Source organism: Cibotium barometz, chromosome 13 (assembly GCF_041138505.1).
Source record: "Cibotium barometz isolate CiBa-2024 chromosome 13, ASM4113850v1, whole genome shotgun sequence".
NCBI classification, from domain to species: Eukaryota; Viridiplantae; Streptophyta; class Polypodiopsida; order Cyatheales; family Cibotiaceae; genus Cibotium; species Cibotium barometz.
In genome coordinates this window covers 5,179,760-5,203,704 of record NC_141058.1, presented here as the reverse complement: position 1 = coordinate 5,203,704, position 23,945 = coordinate 5,179,760, and the positions used below count along the sequence as shown (strand labels likewise).

General features: G+C 46.4%; 1 protein-coding gene across 8 annotated transcripts in view; it reads right to left on the bottom strand.

Moving 5' to 3' along the window:
* The window catches only part of LOC147632299 (uncharacterized), a 33,693-nt gene extending 10,752 nt beyond the window's left edge, over window positions 1-22,941 (bottom strand). For 2 of the 8 annotated variants that reach the window (XM_086807115.1, XM_086807117.1), the window contains exon 1: window positions 22,680-22,893. Coding sequence is in view for 2 of the 8 variants with exons in the window: in XM_086807110.1 (XP_086663236.1) it covers window positions 21,959-22,093 (135 nt within the window). In the remaining 6 variants the exon portion in view is untranslated. Of the gene's footprint in view, window positions 1-8,036; window positions 8,349-8,419; window positions 8,794-21,958; window positions 22,602-22,679 lie in introns of those variants that run through there. The other 6 variants (XM_086807111.1, XM_086807114.1, XM_086807112.1 and 3 more) reach the window with 6 other exon arrangements.
* Between the last annotated feature and the right edge of the window lie 1,004 nt (window positions 22,942-23,945).

Genomic DNA, 23,945 nt, shown 5'->3' with positions numbered 1-23,945 from the left:
CAGTACTGGGGACACACATCACATGCTCATGAGCAGAGATGTTGCTGCTGCTTGGAGGAGACTCAGAGAGCCCCGTCCTCCCACACCTATTACCGATCCTCAGCCACTCTTAAGATCTATCTGCACCATTGAGTCATTATAGGATGTACTCTATTCTAGGCATGGGAAATCTATTCTTAACTGTTAGCTTATTTTTTTTATTTTATTTTTTTCAAAAAGGAGACTTCTATTAAGTATGAAAAAATTTTACAAAATGGAGGTTTCACACCAAGTAAGTTGGATATCTCAACCAATCAGGAGCCCTGTGCTGCCAATAGGGTCCCGAATGAGAGGACGTGAAAAAGATACCAATGTCCCACTCTCTCATAAACTGGCCGCGCTTCCTCTCCGCAACCCTCGAAGATCCCTGGATTCTGGCCCAGGTAGCCATGATGGTGTGAATAATATCACTCCAAATCCTGCAAAGACACTGAGAAACAAGAACGGGAGTACCCTCAATGGCCTCGGTGCATCTAGCCTTCCAGATATTCCAGGCTAAGATGCTAGCAATAATCTTCCAAGAGCTGTCTAACCTCTGTGCCGGAGGGACAAAGTGTGAAAGTGGCAAATCCTGAAGACAACACTGCAGAGCAACTCCTTGCCTAACCATAATGGCCAAGCTCCTGTCAGTCCCCTCCAATCTCAGCTGAGGCCCAGACTGTGTCAACCAAATGATAGAACCAAAAGAAATGATAGCATCCCTCTTAATCCTACCAAAGAGGTGTGCAATCGCAGACCAAACCCTCTGTGCTTCCCTGCATTCCCATAAACAATGGTAAACTGACTCCGAAACTCTTGCACATCCAGGGCATGCTGGGCAAGCACCAGTAACAAACCTCCACTGATTGGTGACCAGACCACCATGAAGAGAAACCCAGATAAAGGAGAAAATCTGTGGCTTCCTATAAGAATGCCACAATCTCTGCCAAAAAAACCTCTAAATGTCAGTCGAAATGCCGTAAGATTCCCAATGGGGTCTAAGAGTACGGACACTCTGAATGTGTCCCAAGATAAGATGTCTGGCATTCCACACCGTATAACTGAAAAAAGGCATGCTTTTCAAAGGGTTACAAGCATCCTTCCACTCCCACTCACTAGGGTCCCAATGCAAATGTCTGATAGGGCAGCCACCATACAACCAAAGACTAACACTCTCTGTGATCATCCCGAGGGGGGGGGTCAACAAAGACGTGCTTCCCTAACCTGCCAACAACTCTGACTGGACGAATCTGAGGGACCTCAATAAGGTCCTGCACGTCACATCTCTCCAGCTGCCATCCATCCTGTACAAAAAAAAGACCGGTACATCATCCTCCCTAGGCAAGGGGAGGCACATAACCTGAAGAGGAACACCTGTCCCAGAATAAACCCCAAACCAAGAATGATGACAGCCTTCCAAGAAAGATCCAATAATCCAGTGGTTGGGAATGGCTGCATCAATCTGTGCAATCCTCCGGCTAGAGCCTCTCAAATGTTGCGTGAAATCCAATCTCTGTACCTCAGTGAGGCTCTGAAACCTCTTCCAAGCCAGCACTGTGGGGCATAGGATCTCCCAGCCAACCCAAAGAATATGCACAGCTGTCCCAAGAGGCCTACCATGCACATCTAAGATCAAATCATTCCATAGAATGGGCTGCCGGTTAACTTCCTCCGCTGAACGCAGGGGGATGTGTACCAAAAAGCTCCTCAGGCAGTCCCAAGCCCGTAGGAGGAACCTAACCAGGGGTGATGAAGGGGAGCGGTGAACTGCATCCAAAAAAATAAAGCGTGAGCTAAGAGTCCAATCACCTCCGCGAACAGGGACACACTTCGTGATCAGCCGCATGAGAAAGTCCTTCCACGGCTCAGTGCCTGGAAGAAAGCCCCTAACAACCAGCTTACAAAGCAAAGCCTTACATTGCACCTCAGGGTCAATGGTATTCAATCCACCTTCCTACTTAGGCCTAATAATGGTTTCCCAAGCAACTCTAGCCCTGGTGTGTGCATTTCCATCAAGCCCTGACCAAAGAAAGTTCCGAATAAGGCGACGAAGCTGGCCAATGCAGCCCTTATGAAAAATCCAGCATGAAGCGATAAACCAAGTCGTGGCTAGCAAAACTTGGTTCACCACCAAAGCTCTAGAGGCCAAGTCGAGCTTCCTCCTACTCCAGTGATGAAGTTTGCTTTTAATGCTTAAGAGCACTGGAGCAAACTGTTGTGCACGGGAGATGTCAACGCTCACCTGACAACCAAGGTATCTGGCAGAGCATCCTCTCTCAATCCAAATAAAACCAACATCTATACCCCAATCTGCAAGAGGAGAATTACTGATCCAAAAACCGAGTGACTTATGCCAATTGATAGTAGCTCCTGCTGCCAAACAAAAGGCCTCCAAGGCTGTCCGGAAAGAACATAAACAAGCATGTGAAGCCTCAAGGAACAACGCCATATCATCTGCTAACTCAAGAGTCCAAAAACTCTTCCTCCGTACATAAAGGCAGCCTGAGACCCACAACACCAGGGAGGGGCAGCCCGAAGAAACCTGCTCATAGCCTCAGCTACAATGAGGTACAGTAAAGGGGCGAGGGGACAGCCCTGCCTCACTGAACGGGAAATCTGAAAACGCTCACCGCGTCCCCCAGAGGCTAAAACAGTGCTATGAGCCTCCCTGTATAGGCAAGACACCCCTCTGATCCAGTTTTGAGAAAACCCCATGTGTGCCATAGTGCCCTCCAAAAAATCCCAATCCACTCTGTCATAAGATTTTTCAAAATCAAGCAAAAGAATGGCAAGAGGCTACTGACTAGACTTTGCCCACTAGAAAGAAAAAATGTTATCAAATATACTCCTTCCTTGGAGGAAACCATTCTGGGTATCATGGATAGCCCTTTTGTAGAATCGGCTGCAACCTTATACTCAAGGCTTTAGCTAAGATTTTATATGCAGATCCAAGGAGGGTGATGGGCCTCCATTGCTTGATTTCAGTCTTGTCCCCACTCTTGGGGATAAGGTGAATCAGCCCCTCCGTGAGGTATGGAGGCATCATACCCAACAACCACATTTCCTGGAGGGCAACAGTGATAGCATCTCCAATATGATCCAAAAAAAGAATAAAGAAGGCGGGAGAAAGACCATCATCCCTTGGGCATGAACCACTGGAAAGAGCATGCAGTGCGTGAAGGAATTCATCCTTCGAGAAAGAGGCATCCAGGGAAGAACACACAGCATCTGTAATGAGCCTGGGCATGCACTCCCAAACTTTCTGTCGTGCCACATCTCTCTTAGGAGAGGGCACCTCTGCAGTCAACAAAGACCGATAAAATTCTGAAGCAATACCCCTCACCTTGTCAGGCTCAATCTGAACCTCACCCTGTGAGTCCTGCAAGTACCTCACAGAATCCCTGCTATGGGAAGGCCTGTGTGCTGAAAAAGACTCTTTGTTGCATCTGCCGCCCATCTCAATCCAAAAGGCCTCGTTCGCATGAAAGGCGAACTCAGCCCTCCTGTCCATGGCTAACTGCAGCTCTGCCCTAACTGTGGTCAAGAGGTCTGTAATCCAAGTCGCATGTGGATGCTTTTCATGTTCCCTCTGAAGAGGAGCAATCCTACGCCTAATAGCTCTCTCCTTGTCCAGAGCCTCCTCCTTCTTAGACAAGGCAGTGCTATGATAATGATGGCTAGTCCTCTCAAGAGCTAGCACAATATTATGATGAGGATCAGGACCGTCACAAGATCTCCATATCTCTCTGATCTCAAGGGAAATGTCAGCATCAGATAAAGAGAGTCAGGGATACGGACACGGGGAGAGGCCGAGCGAGCCCCAGGCTCCCTGAGACGCAAAACGACGAGGCAATGATCGGATTTGGTGGTGCCAAGCATAATAGCAATGGTGCCTCCTCTGTCCAAGGACCAATCATCCACATAAAACCTGTCTAGACATGCAAAGATGCTCTCATCCCCGCTCCTGCGGTTATGCCAAGAGAAAGATAAGGAATTTGGCCTTCTCTGGAAATCATCCTTAGTCCAGCAATCCCTGCCAAAAAAGAAAAGCGTGAACCTCTCCCATGAGGTTCGCTCCAAAGGGTGTAAACCCCCTTCGTGTCCACCCTTCTTGTCAGAAGGTTGCTCAACCATATTAAAATCTCCTCCCAATATCCAATGATCAACCTGGGGAATGACATTTGTAATGGTGTCCCAAAAGGCCACCCTTTCACCTTTCACGTTAGGTGCATAGATATTCAAGATTCCCAATTTCTGACCCTCATGCATGATCAAGATCCACTGCGCTCTAGCAAGGATGATAACACCGTGCCTAATAACATGAGGTATAATAGATGCTGCCACTGAAATACAAACACCCCCTCTAGTTCCAACTGTCGAGGACCAGAAGGTGTGGCCAGAAAGCACGCTTACGAGTTTTGCCACACTGAGATCTATCCAATTTGTGTTAATGCAACAAAAGCACATCCATAGACCCTCCTGTAACAGCAGGGTGAAGCTGGTCCTTCAGAAGGCGCTTCATACCACGGGTGGGAAGCCCTCCAAGGCGCTGAACATTCCATGAGACAATTCTCATGGAAGAGAAGAGGGTTTGACCCCCGATCTAAGAAGACGATGGACAGCCTGAGGACGCCTCTCATAATGCTGGAGGACGGGAAAATCCACGGGTCAAAGTCCACTGACATGCCCTTGTCCGAGGCCCTGCACAGTACCTGCATATGTACGAGAAACCTGTTCGCCCTGCGGGGCATCAAGGGCAATGGCATTATGCTGAAAATCCTGCAATACATGATCCCCACTGTGCTGAACATCCTGCATATCGCCCCCTCCAAGTAGAGAGAGGACTCAACAAAATCATCCCGATCTGTGATATCATCTCTATGCAAAGATGCATCAGCTGACACATCCCTGTGACCAAAAACATCATCTATCTGTACATGATCCGAGGAGGCCTTTCCATCAATCGCACAGGGGGGCGGACGTGAGAGACAGCTCGCCACACCTGGCGGACTGAAGGACGGGAAGGAACCAAGGGAGGTGGCGCTTGAGAAGCACGCTTACGAGGCCTCCTACGACCTCGAGCCCAAGGACAATCTCGAGCAAAGTGACCTTGATGGTGACAAACCCGGCACTGATCAGGTTTACCTGCAATCTCCATACGTTGCTTCAAAGGGCCACAAGGGGCCGGAAGCAAAACATAGTCCTCAAAGAGCTCAATGTCACGAGCAAGAACCATGACCCTGGGGACAGCATCCGCTGAGGCAGTGACCACCTGGGCAGAAGATGTCGGCAAGGCGTGAAGTGGGGGCACTTGAAGAACCAGCCCAAAGGCAGACCCGATGGCCTCTAACATAGGCCTATATGCGCGAGGAAGACCTGGGAATCTGAGAGTAATCGGAAACGGTTCCGGTCTTCCTCAACAGGGTCAAAATAGCTGGAGTAGGGAAGAAAAAATATCTTCCTCGGGCCCAATGGCAAAGGGCTGCCCTTCAAAACCTCTAAGGTTGCGTCCTCAAAATCAAAATCCACTTGGAAGAAACCTCTTCCAAGCAACCTGACATCTCGAAAGTGTAGAGCGAGGTCGGAGGGCAGAGCCGCCAGGACCCAATCCCGAGCCTGGAGACGCGAAAAAAACAATGGTTCGCCCGGCCGAGGGAGAATGATTAGCCATGATGCTAATCAAAGAAAAAGACCGACTTGAACCCGGATGAGGAGCAATCCGAACCAAGGGGAAGAGGTAGGCAAGAAGGCGGAGGAAAGGAAGGGAGGGTGGAAAAGGGAAAAGCAAAAAGGAAAGGGAAGCAAGGGGGAGATGGCTGGACACAAAGGCGAAGAAGGGCAGGGGAAGGGCAGCACAACAGGGCTTCACAGAGGGAAAAGAGGCGGAGGAAGGAGGGGAGGCCGGGAGAGGAGGGGAGGCGAAACAGCGCAAACTAGAGGGCGAAGAAGGGCAGGCAGAGGCAGGGGCGAACAACAAGGAAGCATGAGGCGAAGCACAGAGGCGAAGGGGCGCAGCGATGGAGGAAGGAAGGGGGCGAAGCAGGCACAGAGGCGGAGGGGCGCAGCGATGGAGGAAGGAAGGGAGGCGGAGGAAGGAGGGGGCGAAGCAGCCACAGAGGCGGAGGGACGCAGGTCAAGGTTCGGGGAGCTAGGCGGTCATTATTCAAAAATCAACTTGATAGAATTTATGTTGATGACTGTTAGCTTATTGAGCGCCCTGAAAGTGTGTAGACTTATCTTTCTTTTGGACAAACAAAATGGAAGCAACAAAAGGAAAGGAGGACGGTCGAATAAATCCAGACTGGAGTAGCTAGGCTAACTATTGCTCGAGCTCACTCTCCAACGCCTTAGAAAGGTGATAGCGGAACTTGCTGGGAGGCTCTAAACCAAGAACCAACTCTATGCCATGGTCCTCAAGTCTACTGGGTGGGAGATTGGATGGAAGGTCATCTCGGAGCATGATGTTGATGTATTGAGACAAAAGACCAACCATCCACTGCTCCACTGCAAGTGATATCTAAACTGCATTAGACTGAGAGCGCACATAGTAACGCACACTTTTCTTTTCTGATGGCTCGTTGGACTTGAATGTGAAAAATGAGTGAAATTCCAGGAATGCTGCAATCCCCCCCCCCCCCCCCCCCCCCCCCCCCCCAGCAAATCATGATGGGCTCAAGAAAGCCTTCAACGATAGTGAAAGTGTCCTACCTCCAATCAGGAATGGGTGCATACTGTCTAAACCACTGGATCCTAAGGATCATGTCACACCCTAAAAGAGGGGAGACAATGAAATCCCACTAGAATGTTGCTCTCTGAACCTGAAACTCAAACTGCCAAGCTTTATGAGAAATGTGTGTACGTAGACCAGGGGTAAACCCATCCACATCTAGATGGTAAGGAACCAAGGAACAACTCATCTTGTTTGCCAACTGCAGAGAGATGACATCCTCGTAACTACCCATGTCAAAGAGGACAATGAACTGTTGTCCCCTTGCAGTGCCATAGGCAAGGATGAGAGCGTCCCCTTGCAGTGCCATAGGCGAGGATGAGAGCCTTTGTCTATCCCTCAGCCTCACCCTCTTGCTTACCATCAAACACCACTGGTAGCAGTGAATTCAAAGCGAGCAAAAGCTGAACAACATTAGAGGCTAATGGCGGAGATGTGGATGGGCCTGCTACGTTTGTTACTATGGAAGTGGATGCCTTAGCAGACTTTTCAACCTGTAACTTAGTGCAATCTTTCTTCCCGTGTCCCACAGTGTGACAGAAGAAACAACGGTTCTCTATCCTGTACTGTGTCTATTCATCCGACTGGAGATAACCTCCAATGATGCCCTCCTTAGCTTTTTCCTTAGGAGTTTTCTTGAGCTTAGAATCCTTCCTATTGCCTGATTGACTCTGAGAATTTTTCTTTTGGTCCTTTTAGCCTTTGTTGTTCCAAGTCCCTTACACTGGGTGGATGACTACTGGGTGGATAGATGACTACTATTGGGGCTTAGGAGTAGACCGTACCTACTTGGGCTTACCTCCATTCAACATTAGTTCCTAATTATGAGTGAGGGTCAATGCCCATGCACAAGTCTGAGACTCAAAATTCCTAATTGGGTACCTATTGTTAGTGTCCAAACCTCGAATAAACTGCTTGAGCTTATCTTTTTCCGATACGCCCAACTGCTCGGCCATTGTAATGACCTTGTTGGAATAGGTCAAAACAAGGGAACCACCCCGGGTGAGTTTGTAAAACTCATCCTTAAGATCAGTCACGTGCTATGATGGAAGAAAACGAGCTTTGAGGTCAGCCACGAAGGTAGTCCAATCAAATTGAAATTGGCCTGTGATGGGGTCTGTGTGAAGTTGTGACCAATGCTACCACCAAGTAAGAGCTTCCCCAATGAGTTGGGGTGCTGCCAGATGGACTTTATTTTGTGGATCTATAATTTTAGCTAAAAGAAAATATGCCTCAAATTGATGAATAAATTGAGTAACAACAGCATGATCACACTTACCATCATACTTACTAAAATTTGAAGAGGTTCGTACGACAGTGGTGATTCCAGAATCTGTGTCATCGTCTGCTAATGTTGGATTTGCATAGCCTCCCAGTCGAGTCTTTGTTGAAACTCTCAATCAACAACTTCTCAACAATACTGGTCTTCCCCATATTTGTGTCTGGCTTTCTTATCTCGTTGTTCCTCCGCACGTCTCTGTTCTTCTTTATTTCTTACATCTTCACATCTATCTTCATCTTTTCTTCTTTGTTCCTCCATGCTAAAGAACATGTGCGCCAAATTTGATATGCCTTCTTTGGGTTTCTCTTTTTCTGCGGCAAGCTGCATCTTCAAAGAATTTATTTTCTCCATCATTATTCTCAAGAGCTCTTCTGTGCTTAGCAAAAGCGTACCTTTTGTTGGTGTGTTGTGTTGGAAGCTTTGTGCCTCCATAACTTCTTGCTGGCTTTCTTTTTTATGTGATTTCTCTCCCGACATGGTGGAGGCCTGGGTGTTTTTTCCAAACCGCAGTATTACCATCCACCAAATGCTCACTTCTTTAGGTAGGCGAGTTGGGTCACCAACCTAATGCTCTAATACCAATGTTACATGCACTGAGGTTGATCGTGATAATGCACAACAAGGCCTTCTTTATACCTTTATGTGGTGAGAATCTTCAACATCCAAATTCAAAGAGTAGAGAGAGAAGAGAATGAGAGTGAAGTACACGACACCTTCTTGGGTCCCAAATATCCACTGAAGCCCACCCCCCGGTGCGCACGCGCGCCTGAAAGCAAAAGTATTTGCTTATATTACTCTTTGCAGAATGTTGTACAATGCTTAAGAAACAAGCGATATGAATGCCCAATGCAAGGATGAGGAAGACCGTACTTCGACTGAGTATCCACCAATCGGAGGCAGTGCAAAAGACTCTTCGGGACACTGATGCAAGTCCAGATAGCTGTAGGACTGCACACATGCTGGCTGAATGCTGAGGAGGATCTTCACTGTTTTCTGGAGATGAGTAGGATGCTAAACTGCTGAATACTTTGCTCAATACCTGAATGAATGCATGAGGAATAAAGCGCTTGTTTATATATGTCCTCCAGGAGCAGGTCGGCCAGCTCCCTGTCAGACAAATAATGCTGAAAATAGCATTTAATGCTATTAATCAGCATTAAATGCTGAGCGCTGTTTTATGCTCTATTTCAAGCCTTTTTACTGGCTGCTGCCGATTCCTTAAGCTGGCTGACTGCTGCTCATACAAAGTTAGGTTGTCGGCCTGCTGCAAATGCTGGCCCACTGGAGCATACTGGGTCAGCTGGCCTTGTCTGCTGTCCACGGCTGTGCAGTGTGAACAGCCTTTGGACAGGCTGATGACACTATGGGCTGGCCCAAATGCAAACCTATAAAGTTCTACTACTGGATAATGACACTACATGCTATGGCTGACTCTACATGCACTTATCTGATGAATTCTCCAAGTGGGTTAAGAGGGCTGACCCTCAACTAACCTCTATGGCTTGGAAACTGACCTACGTAGAATGTGCCTGACTATCCTTTGACCGAGGGCTCACAACGTGTTCACAAACAAATGTTCCCATAAAAAAGGTACTACTTCTGTACAAAATGTTGCACTAATGATCATGTCAATGTGTCACTGTGTACCCTAGCTGCGTGAAGGGTGCATGTGATATAGTCTATGTATTACAACCCTGTGTTTTTCTCTAGACAACAAGCAGGTGGGCACGGGCATAGGATGGACAGTATGAAAGGCATCAGCTTGGAATCAAGAAAGAAACCCATGTGTGGCCAGCCCAAGTGTGAAAGGGACAAAAAGGGATTTTGAGTTTATAAGGTTTTATAACCTTTGAATGATTTAAAATATTATTTTTATGGAAGCATGCGCTTTTTGCTTTAAATCTTGCTTTCTGGAAAGCGAACCAAATCGCATCTTTATAAAAAGGCGAAGGGTGGCAGAATTCGAGTTGTCATGTGGTAGCGTGTGGTATATGCGGGCGCATCTCCTTGGAAGCAGCCAGGTGGGCAAATTTCTGCAACGTGGAGCAAGCCACATGCTGGTGGCGGCTGCATGTGTGGAAGCAGCCAGGCGGGGCGATGGCCTCAGGTGATATCATGTAGCGTCTGGCACTTCTCTCCGTGGGTGGCTGGTCGTCTGGCGACTCCCAAAGCGCTATACGTGTGGCTGGCAACAAGATTCGCATCCACGCGCTACTTGCAGATACGTGTGGCTGAGCAGGATTCCTCAGGCGGAGAGCTTTAAAGGTCTCCTTGGGCTATGTTTTGGAGACATCAAGGGCTTGCCCTCTTCCTCATGTGTGGGCGCACACTCACCAGTGTGTATATGTGCTAGTGGGCGCTCGTGCGTGTGCGTGTGCGTGGGTTGTTGGAGGAGGTACTACTGCTCTCGGCTACTGTTGTGGCGGCTTTGTGTGGATTGTACTGTAGTGCCGAGCAAGGCTACTGTTGATGCTCCTGCTATTGTTGTACAACAGTACTGCTATTTTAAACCATGGGGTGCAGGCCCTATTGAAGAGATTGGGATACAGAGGATCCAGTTAAGATGCACAGGATGATGTTCATGGAAGGGATGTGTTGTTCCTCTTCGTCTTGAACTTATGTGTATTCAGGGGATTGCTTGACACGTCCTCTATCCTTCTCTCTCTGGGTTATGGAAAAAGCGCATGGTATTGCTATGGAAAACAACCCTGATTTCGGCACCGTGCTTGGATGGCATATCTGTCATGGCAACAGGACATTGGTTTTCGAGAGGAAACAGGACTTTGATTTCGAGGAAACATGCCTATGGTTTATGGGATACAAGTCTTTAGTTTCAGGTAGAAACAGGTCTTTGGTTTCATGTGGAAAACATGTCTTTGGATTCATGCGAACAGGTGTAGTTTTCTCGAGGTTACATGCAAGCTGTGGCTATAGGGAAGGACATATGGTTTGGTACAGCCCTACTGATGTTTGGGAAAGGGTTTGAGGGATCCATGGTAGAGATGGCGAAGACCTTTTCAAGGAGGGAGGTGTTGTACAGGTGTGCCTTCTCTATGGTATGTTGTGCTGTGATAACGAGAGTTCTCATTTGGAAGTCCTAGGTGAGACTTTAAGGGATCCTATTGGTAGAGGATTCTACAAGTTGTACTTTGTACTCAAATTTGATCAAGTAAAGAAATACCACAAGGGGCACCACTGCGTTTTGGGGCCAATCGATGTCCGTGTAGTATTTGCAGGAGCACTCTAGCTCCCCCTGTTTGTTTTCCTTTTCCAGGTCCTCAAAGGTGTTGAAGTGTTTTATGTGCGAGTGTTTGTTTCACCGCCCGTCAGATTTCTGAAGGCCGGTTTCACTATGACCTAACACCCATAGGTGAGAGATGAATGTGAGCCAAACGCCTACCTTAAATAGGCCTTTGAAGGAATTGTTATCTAGCCGACATGCTATCAGCCAATTACCTCCACATAAAAACATCTTCCTGCAGCCGACACCATGATAAGTCCATCTTTTGCTGGTCGATAGGAACCAAGTCCATCACACTACCTTGCATGCCTTTAATAGTTGCTGAAGCTCCAAAATCAGGTCTTTTGTTGGCATTGAGATTCGCCACCCTTCTCTCCTACGCCGCCACATCAGCAGCTTCTATCCCACATGTTGGGATTCAGTCTTCACGGCCCTCCTATATGGGGCACTATGCCCCATGGTCTCCCTCATCCCCAACTTATGGTGGACACCGGGATTTGGGGGTGGGGAGACCATTCAGCTAGGCTAGGCCATCCATCGTCCTCTTTCGCATTGCTGGCGGTTCTCGTGGGTGGCTCTTCTGCGTTTTTAATATGGTATCAGAGCCTGTTTGGCTCTTGGGCTCCTGCTCGACTTCGCTCCTGCTTGGCATCGTTCAGTCGTCTCTTTCTGGGGGGCTATTGGCATTGAAATTCGCCACATCAACAGCTTCTATCCCACATGCTAGGATTCGATCTTCATGGCCCTCCTATTTGGGGCACTACGCCCCGTGGTCTCCCTCATTCCCCACTTATGGTGGACACCGGGATTTGGGGGTGGGGAGACCATTCGACTAGGCTAGGCCATTCACGTCCTCTTCCGCATTGCTGGCGGTTCTCCTAGGTAGCTCTTTCACGTTTCTGATATTTATACGCTACTTCTCAAGGATTAGCACTGGGATTTGCATGCACACGCCAAGTGAGTTGCAGTATTTTCTTGGTATAGTGGTGGTCAGGTCACCTGATGACATTTTGCCGTTACAACTTACAAATGCAGTATGACTTAGACATGTTGTCCAAGTATGGTATGATAGGCTTATTTCAATGCTATTGGAACAGAAATCTAAGATTTTTGCACATACATGTGAGCTTTTCGTGGAAGACCCCACTATATAGAAGCACATAGTGAGTAGCTTGATCTACATGACTGTTACCAGGCCAGATTTGAGCTATGTTGTTGGACTTGTGAGTGAGTTTATGCATGCCTCAGGAAGCCACACTTGGATGTGGCTAGATGGATTCTCAGATACATAAAGTCCACTGTTGATTATGGATTTTCACAGGGAGATACTTAACACGGATATACAGATGTTGATTGGACTGGTAGTGTCTTAGACAAGAGATCTGCCAGCAGCTTTATGTTTTCTTTTGGGAGTGCTGTTGTGAATTGGAGCAACAAGAAACAACCGACAATTGCCTTGTCGAGTACAGAGATAGAGTACCCAAGCACTGCTATGGCAACTAGTGAGATAGCTTGGTTTCATAAGCTACTTGGTGATATGGGTGAGCCCATGGATAGGACCGTTGTCATTTAGTGTGACAACATGAGTAGCATACAGTTGGCATCATGTCATCATGTCATCTACATGCACATGCACATGCTAATCCCATGGCTAATCCTTGAAGGCGCAGCATATAAAATAAGTAGCGAGGACACAAGGGAATCCCAAGAAGAGCATCCTGAGGGTGCAAGATCTGGCCGACAGGATACTGAAGGGACTATTGGACTAGTCACCAACAAGCATAATATTATGAGTATTTTCTACTGGCCAACATCAATCAACAACCTACAGTGGGGTCCCAAAGCCTATAAAAAGGCTCAACCAAGAATAATTAGAACCATTCAGTCCGTTATGAGTTGGATTAGTAGGGTAGGACTTTTTGGAGTCGAGAACACCTTTTATGGCACAGCCTAGGGTTTGCCAAGATTGTATGTACCCTTTTTGTACCATATTAAATATACATGATGATACAACAACTCCAAGCTCAAGTGGAGCCTCTCAAGAAGGACATGGCCACCACCACACAAGACCTGAAGAAGGTCATGCCGGAGGAAGGGGAATTGCCCCGCATAGAGAAACTAGCCCGAAACATGGAAGCTAAGATTGAAGCTACCAAGCATGCATTCTCCGTGGAGTGGAAGGACGTGGTCAAGAAAGGCGTCAAAGAGAAGGCAAAAAAGGAGTGGAAGGTGGTAACAAGTAAGTCCAAGGGACTTAATGGAGTGGAGATTATGAATGCCAAGTGTTCACGATCTCCTTGGTGCGTTGCTTTTGCTCGCCCCCGATCGGTTCCGGAGTAATGTTGTGGCCTAAGGCAAAAGCCAAGGTATCCATACCCGATAGAGTAGAGAGGGTAGTGGTCAATAGAGCGATGGAGTTCGGCAAAGCTTGCATCTGGGCTGCGATTTGTGCCTGACGTTCCGACGAAGAAGCTTCGAGAGCTACTTTGAACTCTTGGAAATCTCATTTTGATACATAATCATCAAAAAGATCGACATCGGTATCTTCCGTAGCCGGCAAGCCTTCGCGTTCAACAAGGGGCTCCAACTCTTATTCTTGGGTCGACATCGTGAAGAGGACAAGTGGAGAGAAAATTTGATCTTTGCACAATGAAAGTGCAAGGGAACTTGAGAGCTTGAGAGCTTGAAAACTTGAGAGATGTGTGGCAAGAAGCCCACTTAAGGGGTTTATATAGCTAGCCCCAAAAGCTTCTTGAGCTTTTGCTTTTGTGTTATATATATATATATATATATATATATATATATATATATATATATATATATATATATTCAATTTTCTTAAAAAAAATAAAACACCTTTAATCTTGGAGGGGGTTTTTAAACTTTTAAAAAAAATTTAATCTAAAAAAAACAAAAGCGTTGAATGCTTCCTTCTTCTTTTTTATTACTTCCCTCCCGGATTAGAGCCGCCCGTTGATGCTGCCGGTGATTGCTTTCCTGCCGGCGCCTGTGGGTCGCACAGGTGGCCTGCACTGGCTTGCGCCACCCCCACGTAGGCCTGGCCACAAGGTCACGTGGGCCTAGGCGCCTGCCTCGCCTGGCCTGGGCGCCTGCGCTAGGCTGCGTAGGCCTGGCTACGTAGGCCTAGGCACCCGCCAACCTGCTGGCCGCCTGGGTAGGCGTGGCCACAAGCCAACGTAGGCTTGGGCGCCTGCTGCGTGGCCTAGGCGCCTGCCCCTGGCTGCGTAGGCCAAGGCGCCTGTCGCCTAGCTTGGCAGGCCTGGCCGCCTGGCCTCGCAGCCTGTGCTTGGGTTTCCAGCTGCAAGTACAGGGTCACCTGGATGCGTTTCTTGGCATGGAAGTGATGCAAGCTCACTTGGGTGCATGTTTACAGAGCATATTGTTTTCTTCTTGCTTGAAAGGAACAGAGGGACCTACAATTATGGGCATATCTATGTTTCCAGATGTTTCATGAGGGAACATGTGACTGAATGTATGCCGTTGTTGGCATTGTTTTTGAATAGTGTTGTGAATGGTTCTGTATGGAAACAGGATAAAGGTTTCAAGGGGGAAACAGACCTATGGGTTTCATGTGGAAACAGGTCATAGGTTTCTCGAGGAAACATATGTTTACGGTTTCTCCAGGAGATAGGTCACATGCAGGCAGTGGGTACAGGAATGGACACATGTTTGGTACAGCCTTGCTGCTGATTGAACAAAGGTTCGAGAATCCATGGCTGAGATGGATAGTACCCTTGGAAGGCAAAGAGGGTGCAGGATAGTTTGGAGTCTGTTGTGATGCAGGAGCATTGGATGTGTCAGGGTGTGATGCTGTTCATAGGGTGAGAGGCTATGGATGGTTGTGTCACGTGCATCCTGCACTTGGATGCCACATAGACATATTTGTACAAAAGGTGCAGGACCTGGGATGGAAAACTGGTCCCTTGTGAGGCCTGTCGTCCGGGACAAGTCAGCCAGGGTTCCATTCCAGTCGTTCGAGGTCAGGTGTGCATTGTCCTGCACATGAAACAATGCTAGTCCGCGCTGGGAGTCTCCCTCTGGAATGACGTCAGTGGTTCTGTGTATCTGGTATGATACTGGATGCCAGATCACTGTGTAGACAGTTAGGGTTTGCATATAGGAAATGGGCCAACCCATAGAGCTACCCCAAGGACACTTGTGGGCATGGGGAAAGTGTAAGACCACCCCCACAAGGGCCAGGAAGGCCCTGGCTGTACCCACCAGCCATGGGATGGCCATAGGAGGGCTGTAGGACAGCCCTAGGGCTCTTGCAAAGGTAGCCGACTGGTTACCCAGCCCTAAGGGACTGTAGGGCAAGTGTGGTGGAGCCCACAGGCTGCCCAGCAGCCAATATCTAATGCGCATAGTGCCCAGCCCTGTTTGTAGTCATGCGCAGCATTTTCAGCATTAAATGCTGTATTTTTCTAGTCGTGGAGCATTCATGAGACAGCCGACTGCTGTAAACCAGCCGACTGGCTGTCCAGAAGAGTATAAATACCCAAGGCTCAAATCAGTTCTTTTATCTCATCAATCACCAAGTGCTGAAGCTGAACCAAGGGCCAGGACAGCCAAGAACAAGCTAACGCAGAAGGGGTGAAGGATTGAAGGTCAAGGGCAGAGATCCATCTCAGCCAAGAAGGTTCAGTCAGTCTTTTATTTCAGTATTTTGCATCATTCTAATAAAAGCAAATACACCATTCGTGGTGGGGGCCCTACAGAGGGTATTTGCGACCCAATACTGTGTCCTCTTGTCCTCTCTCTCTCTCTCTCTCTCTCTCTCTCTCTCTCTCTCTCTCTCTCTCTCTCTCTCTCTCTCTCTCTCTCTCTCTCTATTTTTCTGCACATCTATATTCAGTTTTGTTCGGTAATTTCGTCGCAACAAGTGTGCTGTTTTTCTGAGCATTGAAGTTACCGATCTCCCCCGAAGCTTCCGTATGTTACAGGTTGTGGCAGCCCTGATCATGGGAGAAAGCTTCTGTATGCAAGACTCATGTGAAAGAGTCTTTTGATGTGAACAATGGTTGGACTTGTTTGTGGATGCCGAGTGGACAAGAAGCCATGATGCAGGGTCTTTGCAAGCTTCCGGAGTTCTACTATGACGGCCGAGTTTCCAGCCTTATTGTAATCAAATCTCTCTTATAATCAATTAAAGAAATACCACAAGGGGGCGCCACTACGTTTTGGGGCCAATCGGTGTCCGTGTACTATTTGCAGGAGCACTCTAGCTCCCCTGTTTGTTTTCCTTTTCTAGGTCTTCAAAGGTGTTAGTGTTTTGTGTGCAAGTTTGTTTTTGCACCACCCTTTGGTTTCGTCTGAGGACCGAGGCCGCTTTACAGTCTGTCAGAGGAGATACATAGCACTATGGGGGTGAAGCAAGGCTGCCCACTCTCCTCGACACTGTTTGGCATGTACATAGATGAGGTCACGGACTAAACAGACAGAGGAGGAGGGAGTGGTGCATCACTTTCAGGGGTTTTGGTCACTTTATTACTCTATGCGGATGACATCATTCTGAAATCTGACTCGCAGGAGGGACTGTAGCGCCACATGGACGCCTTAGGTGATTTTTGTACACAGAGAGGCCTTTCAGTGAACCTTGGGAAAACCAAGGTTATGATCTTTTCACACTTCCAAACAGGTTATGAAATATCGATACAATGATCACATATAGAGGCAAACCAGGTGGAGGTGACAGAATCATGTATACTTGGGTATTACCTTCACTAGTAATGGGAGCCGTTTCTCCATGACACAAGCATCGCAGGACAGGCTCACCCGAGGTTATGCTGCCCTTGCATTGATGGAGCGAGTGTCATCAGGCTCACTTCCAGGACCCTCGCACCAAAGGATGGCTATTTGACACCTTAGCCACCCCAACTATGATGTATGCCACACAGGTATGGGCCCCTAACCTCTCCACATATGATTAGCGTCGGATGGAGAGTCCGTAGATCCTCGTGACCCCTAGGATGATTCGCAACAAACCATCAGTCCCACCTGAGATCGTCAAAGCAAAGCTTGCAATGCCCCCCATGATGGTAGAGACTCTATTTCAGACCATAGCCTACATCAAACGCATCAGAGGCATGGGTCTAGAGAGACTACCCCGCTTGGCCATGGAGTCCTCACAGAGTATTGCCACACAGAGGGCCATCACCCATCACCCATCATGGTATGCTACAGTAGATGAGTGGTTCTCAACACATGGGCTCGACATGGATAGATTACCGCCCTTCCAATATGATGATGACTCCCCATACTTTACACTCTCCCGAGAGGAGAGGAATAGAATTCTGAGACAAGATTTGATCCAGATCCAAACCAAGGAGACTTGGTCGGGTCCCCTTCCCACCAAGATGCAATACTACACAGAGGTCATTTCCTTAGATTCACAGAGGATGGATTTGTCAGACGCCCAGCCTATATGGATGTACACGTCTCACGCTATGAGAGTCACTATTGGTCAGATCAGAGTTTCCTCACACTCTGGAGATTGAGGCATGGAGTGCAGCACGGACCTCTAGAGAGGACACAGTATGCAAATTATGCCACAGAGAGGTAGAGGCAGAGGAGCATTACATATGTAGATGCCCTGTATATTATGAGATCAGAGAGATACCACTTCTTGTTCAAAGAGGGTTTTGGCCCACCTAGCCGGATGATGGAGTATCTTGATCAAAGATACTTAGGCCTTTTCCTCCTTGAGGTCCACCGACATAGAGAGGCTTATTCAACTGCAGAGCCAAGGATCCCAGCCACAGATCACCAACTTCTTCAGGCCTATCAGCGAGCCACATTTCCCTCCCCCTATATCATCTACCTCCCAACGAGGGCTCACACTACAACCTCCCAACGAGGGCTCACACTACAAAGAACCTCAAAGATCAGAGCTGCCACCCAAACGCTGACCACCACTACTCGATCAGGCCCAATCTGCCCAAATCCAAGCGCGATACCGCACAGCCATGGAGGAGAGAGTCCAGAGGCTACACCAAGACACAACAGATGTGAGAGTCCTCCTCGCCCCATGCCCCATGTATGATATACTAGTATACCACCTATCATGATTGTACATCTATAGCATGCTAGACAGTAACTGCATAGTGAGCTACTTATGACTAGGATTAGCTTTTCATTTCAGTTTTTCTTTCCACGACACTCAAGACAAAAACTTGTATACAGATTTGTCTCATGGGCCAATCTGGCCTTCCGTAGACATTAATATATCTTTTCTTTTCTCTCTTCTCTCCATCTTCTATTTGCGTTTTGCATCTACATGTTCCTGAAAAGGTATTTTGGACTGAAAGAAGACTCCCAGAGCTTCCACATGTGACATTGGTCAATGGTATCAGAGCATCAGGCTCAGCAAGGCTAAACCTTGATGGTGTCCCAAATGAGTGCACAATCCAAGAAGAGTAATACAAGACATGGAAGAAGTTCCCAAGAGGTTGGTTGGTGGTGCTCCACAACACCGAAGGGGAATGGCAGCAACCCTGTGTGTCGGATGCCACTTGGGACATCCAAGAAAGGCTTTCAAGAAAACAGTTCCAAGGGATGGAGTGAGAGTGCCAAACTCAACACTCCGGAAAAAAAAAACCAAAGAAAGTGTTCAAGGACAGGGCAAAAAGGCAAGGGGACAAAGTGAAACAAATGCTCAGATCTTCATCGAATTTGGAGTGGAATTGGAGAACAAGGCAAGGTTTTCAGTGAAAAGGTTACCAAGAAGGTAAGGATGACAAGTTGGGGAGTCCATGTGGAGACAAAGGAATGATGACAATCATCCAGGGTCAAAAGTTGGAATCCCGTCATCATGTTTAGCAGAAGGGGATGTCATCTGCATGCACATGTAAATGCTGATCCCTGAAAGGGCAATAGATAAACAGAATAACTAGGGCATGAGCAAGGCACAACAGAATCCCAAGAAGAGCATCCTGAGGGTGCAGGATCTGGCCAACAGGGTACTGAATGGACTATTGGACCGGTCGGCAACAAGCATAATATTATGAGTATTTTCTACTAGCTGGACAGCACTGGGTCAATAGGATGGGACTTTTTGGAGTCAAGAACATCCTTTATGGGACATCCTAGGGCTTGCCAAGATTGTACCCTTTTTATACCATATTAAATATATGGAAAACTCAACTATCTCTCTTTTCTCCATCTTTTGTTTGAATTTTGCATCTACATGTCCCTGGAAAGGTGTTTAGGACTGAAAGAAGACTCCCAGATCTTCCACATGTGACACATTTCTCTCTCTCTCGTGGATAGGGGAGAGAGGGAGATGCAACGTTTGCAATACTACAATATTGGGAGTCGTTAGATGTCGGTGAGGCTCTGTTGACAATAGGTTCTACTTGAGGAGCTGTTGGTTTTGGATGAGAGCTTATTTGTCATGAAAAACGGCCCATTTGTGTTCGTTTGCGCAAACTTTAGCAAGTTTGCCACATTTTTGCTTTAGTTGTTTTGGGATGAGCGATGCATGTTATTGGAGTCGTTGGGCACAAAAGAAAGATCACATGTATCAATGAGTGTGATCGATTGAAAATGGAATCAACATTTGTTTTGAAAGCATTGATGGTTTAGCAATCACCACATGCAAGCACCTTTGTTGAACATTATCATATTGCTTCTTTGCTCTCTTAGATAGGATGTACTCGGTGAGAGAGAGAGAGAGAGAGAGAGAGAGAGAGAGAGAGAGAGAGTTGTATTAACATTTTCAAAACACCAAAATGACCTATGAGACCAAAAGGTTACATCATATCCATGAGGTACATCATCCTAGGTACAAAATAGTAATAAAGAAAGATAACAAAATAGTAATAAAGAAAGATAACAAAAATCTACAAAATAGTAATAAAGAAAGATAACAAAAATCTAGAACTATAAAATCTGATCTAGGTACATGGGCAGAGAGCTCTCATATCACCCTAGCACATCCCTCATGGGCCGCTGTAACATGGTGCTCAAGGTGGTAAAACTGAGCCGTCACGAGAAGGTCCTTAAGCATATAAGTGTCCCATAATGTAGTGGCTCTTGGGAGACCATCTCGATCCTTGATGTGTCATCAAGATGGTCATGTTGATGTGTCATCAATGTGGCTCTAAGGAGACCATCTTGATGTGTCATCAAGATGGTGTGCCATAATGTAGTGGCTCTTAGGAGACCATCTTGATGTGTCATCACCAAGTACATCCTACCTAAGAGAGTGCAGAGTAGCAATATGCTCATGTTCAGTAACGGTGCATGTGTGGTGATTGCTAAACCATCGGTGCTTTCAAAACAAATGCTGATTTTCTTTCCAATCAATCACACTCATTGATACATATGATCTTTCTTTTGAGCCCAACAAAAATATTAGATACTCCAATAACATGCATCGCTCACCCCAACACCACAAATCTGAAGCAAAAAGGTGCCAAAGTTGCTAAAGTTTACACAACGCGTAATGAAGTCAAATGGGCCATTTCCGTGATGAAAAAGTTCTCATCCAAAATTTTCACTATCCAAAACTAGCAGCTCCTCAAGTAACACCTATTGTCAACACAGCCTCACCGACATCTTAACTAAACGAGAGATAGCCTGCTTAGGCGCACAGAGGGCCAGACTCAGAGGCACATTACAGACTTCTTTAGTCCAGCCACCATCACTGCGCCAGATGGACCACAGCAGCAGCAGGACATGGATACCGCCCACACCAGCGGTACACTGATTGATCATGCGATTGAGCTTGGGTGGTCCAGACGCCCACGACTACGAAGGAGGGCATCCCAGCATAGACGGAGGTTGCAGCGGCGGATTCGGATTATTCTTGCGAGACATGCGGGACACCCAGCCAGGGTGCTGACCACAGAGGATATTGAGGAGATCCGCCAGCGTCCGATGCGGCACATATTATGAGATGGAGGCACCTCCATAGTGTACCCCCCCGTCCCACATGATATTGTATCCCCTCACTATACTCCACTCACCTCCATAGCGTAGCCCCCCCTCACTATATTCACACCCTATAAGGGTTTCTGTTTGACTTCCAATTCCAGTTTCATTTTCTAGGTGCCAATAGTATCATCTTTATTTTTCTTTTTCATTTTCTGGTTTTTTATCCAGACATTGTATCAGATCCACCATGATGTAACTTTTTGGTCTCATAGGTCATTATGGCCTTTTGAAGACGTTAATATAACATTTCATTTCATTTCATTTCTCTCTCTCTCTCTCTCTCTCTCTCTCTCTCTCTCTCTCTCTCTCTGCCTATAAGGCAGGTGTCCCATAATGCAGTGGCTCTTAGGAGACCATCTTGTTGTGTCATCACCAAGTACATCGCATCTAAGAGAAAGCAGAGAAGCAATATGTTCATGTTCAGTAAGGACGCATGTGTGGCAATTGCTAAACCATAGGTGCTTTCAAAACAAATGCTGATTTTCTTTCCAACTGATTAAACTCATCGATACATGTGATCTGTTGAACCCAGCAGAAATATCAGATACTCCAGTAACATGCATCGTTCACCCCAGCACAACTAAAGCAAAAAGGTGCCTAACTTGCTAAAATTCGCACAGTGCAAAATAAGGAAAATGGGCCGTTTTCCATGATTTAAAAGCTCTCATCCAAAATTTTCATTATCCAAAAACAGCTGCTCCTCAAGTAAAACCTATTGTCAACAGAACCTCACCTGACATCTAACGACCGCCGATATTGTAGTATTGCAAATGTTGCATCTCCTAGTGGTATATAGATGAACACTAAAACGTTTTAATGTTTTTGGTTTGATTTGATGTTCCCTTTCTCTAAACCACAGATTTGGCATAGGACCTCCATCGTCTTCATTTATGTATCAGGTCATTTCGGCCTTCTGCAAACGTTAAGAGAACGAGCTTCCTTTATTGTTCTCTCTTTCTAGCTTGGTGGTTTACTGACCAGGCTCTAATCAAGGGATCCTAATCAAGAGATCCCCTCTTTCAAGTCCCATTCCCTGCAGGCGCTGCCTTGGCTATAATATTAGAAGACCCATCATCATTATCACCTCTCTCTGTTACTCTCTTTGCCACAAGAGCTTAGCAAGAAAATTTAGTGTGCTTTGTTGGATGTAAGTCACTTGTGTCTGAACTGGCAAGCAAGCCAACTCTCGAGAAAGGGCAGCAAAGGCAAGATCTGCTTTGTAGGCCGATCCCTTCATCTCAAAGCTCACCATGGGCGGATCTAACAGTCTACCGACACACACGATCGGAGCACGGATGAGGGAATGAACACAAAGATCATGCATTCAGGCCAACAAACAGAAATCAGTTCTTCCCATCCTATCATCATCGTTACGATCATGATAATCATCATCACCACCAATGAAACACATGATCGGAGATGAATACAGCAAGAAGGTGGGGGGAAAAAAATACCCGGTGAAGAAGACGATGCTGGGTATAGCAAGGGAATAGCTCTTCTCGTGCTTTTCTCTGCTTCAAATGAGCTCAAGTCTTGCTTGCTGCTGGAAAGAACGATAATGCAAAAAAGAAGAGGAAAGCAGCTGTTCTTTTGTTGCTGTTGAGGACAACGTTGGTGTCCGAGTCCCGACGTGTCCGTGCGACGGCCAAAGATGGCGGCTCGTTTTTGTACCCGACAACAACGCTCGTGTGTCTACGTATATATAGTTTAATTTCCTTAGTCACTCTACTTAGTTTACTTTCTTAGTTTGCCAGACTTTCACTAAATACTCCACGAGTTGGCCAAGTCCCTCCATGGGGCTCTACACCTAATCATGCAGACCTAAGCCAAGCTAACCTTTCCTTCTACTGGGGGCATCTCAAAACTTGCTCTAACTATTGGTACGGTTCTCTATAAAGGATGCACTACTGAAGCCATGATCTGTATCAGATTTCATGGGAACAGTCTTCTTTTGTAAGTTCGAGGATGATAGTTGGTCTACAATTTACTAAACAGGGCCTACATGATGGTAAATCTGATGTAAAGATGTAAAGCTGCTTTTTGTTTATATATATATATATATATATATATATATATATATATATATGTATATGTATATATGTATGTATGTATATATGTATATGTGTATATGTGTATAAATATATATGTATATATGTATGTATATATATATATATGTGTATAAATATATATGTATATATATATGTATGTATATATATATATATATATATATTGGTCCCAAAAAAAAAACTTGCTCTAACACACACATATAGAATTCAAACTCTTACTATAAGTTGTGTAGTAAAGACTCTGGGTTTCAAACATGTTTGAATGTGTGTGTGTGTGTGTGTGTGTGAGTGTGCGTGTGCGCGTGCATGACTGCACGTCCATGTACACAGAGAGAGAGTTAAAGATAGATAGAAAGTGCTCGAAATAGAGAAAATTTACTTGTTACTCCACCATTCAACATCTTATAGCTCGGATATGCATAGCTATAGGAACTATGTCTTAACAAGTAGATAGCTATATGAGTTATGTACTTGTTACTCCATCATTCAACATCTTATAACTCACTTATGCATAGTTATAACAGCTATCCCTAACAAATTTCTTGTGACTAAATTGAAACATTAAAGTAAACCATACAAGTAGGCTTGAATAAAGAGTGTGTTGGGTAAAATCATGGCAATATAAAAAAAGTTAGGTTTCAAGGCAGAGAGATC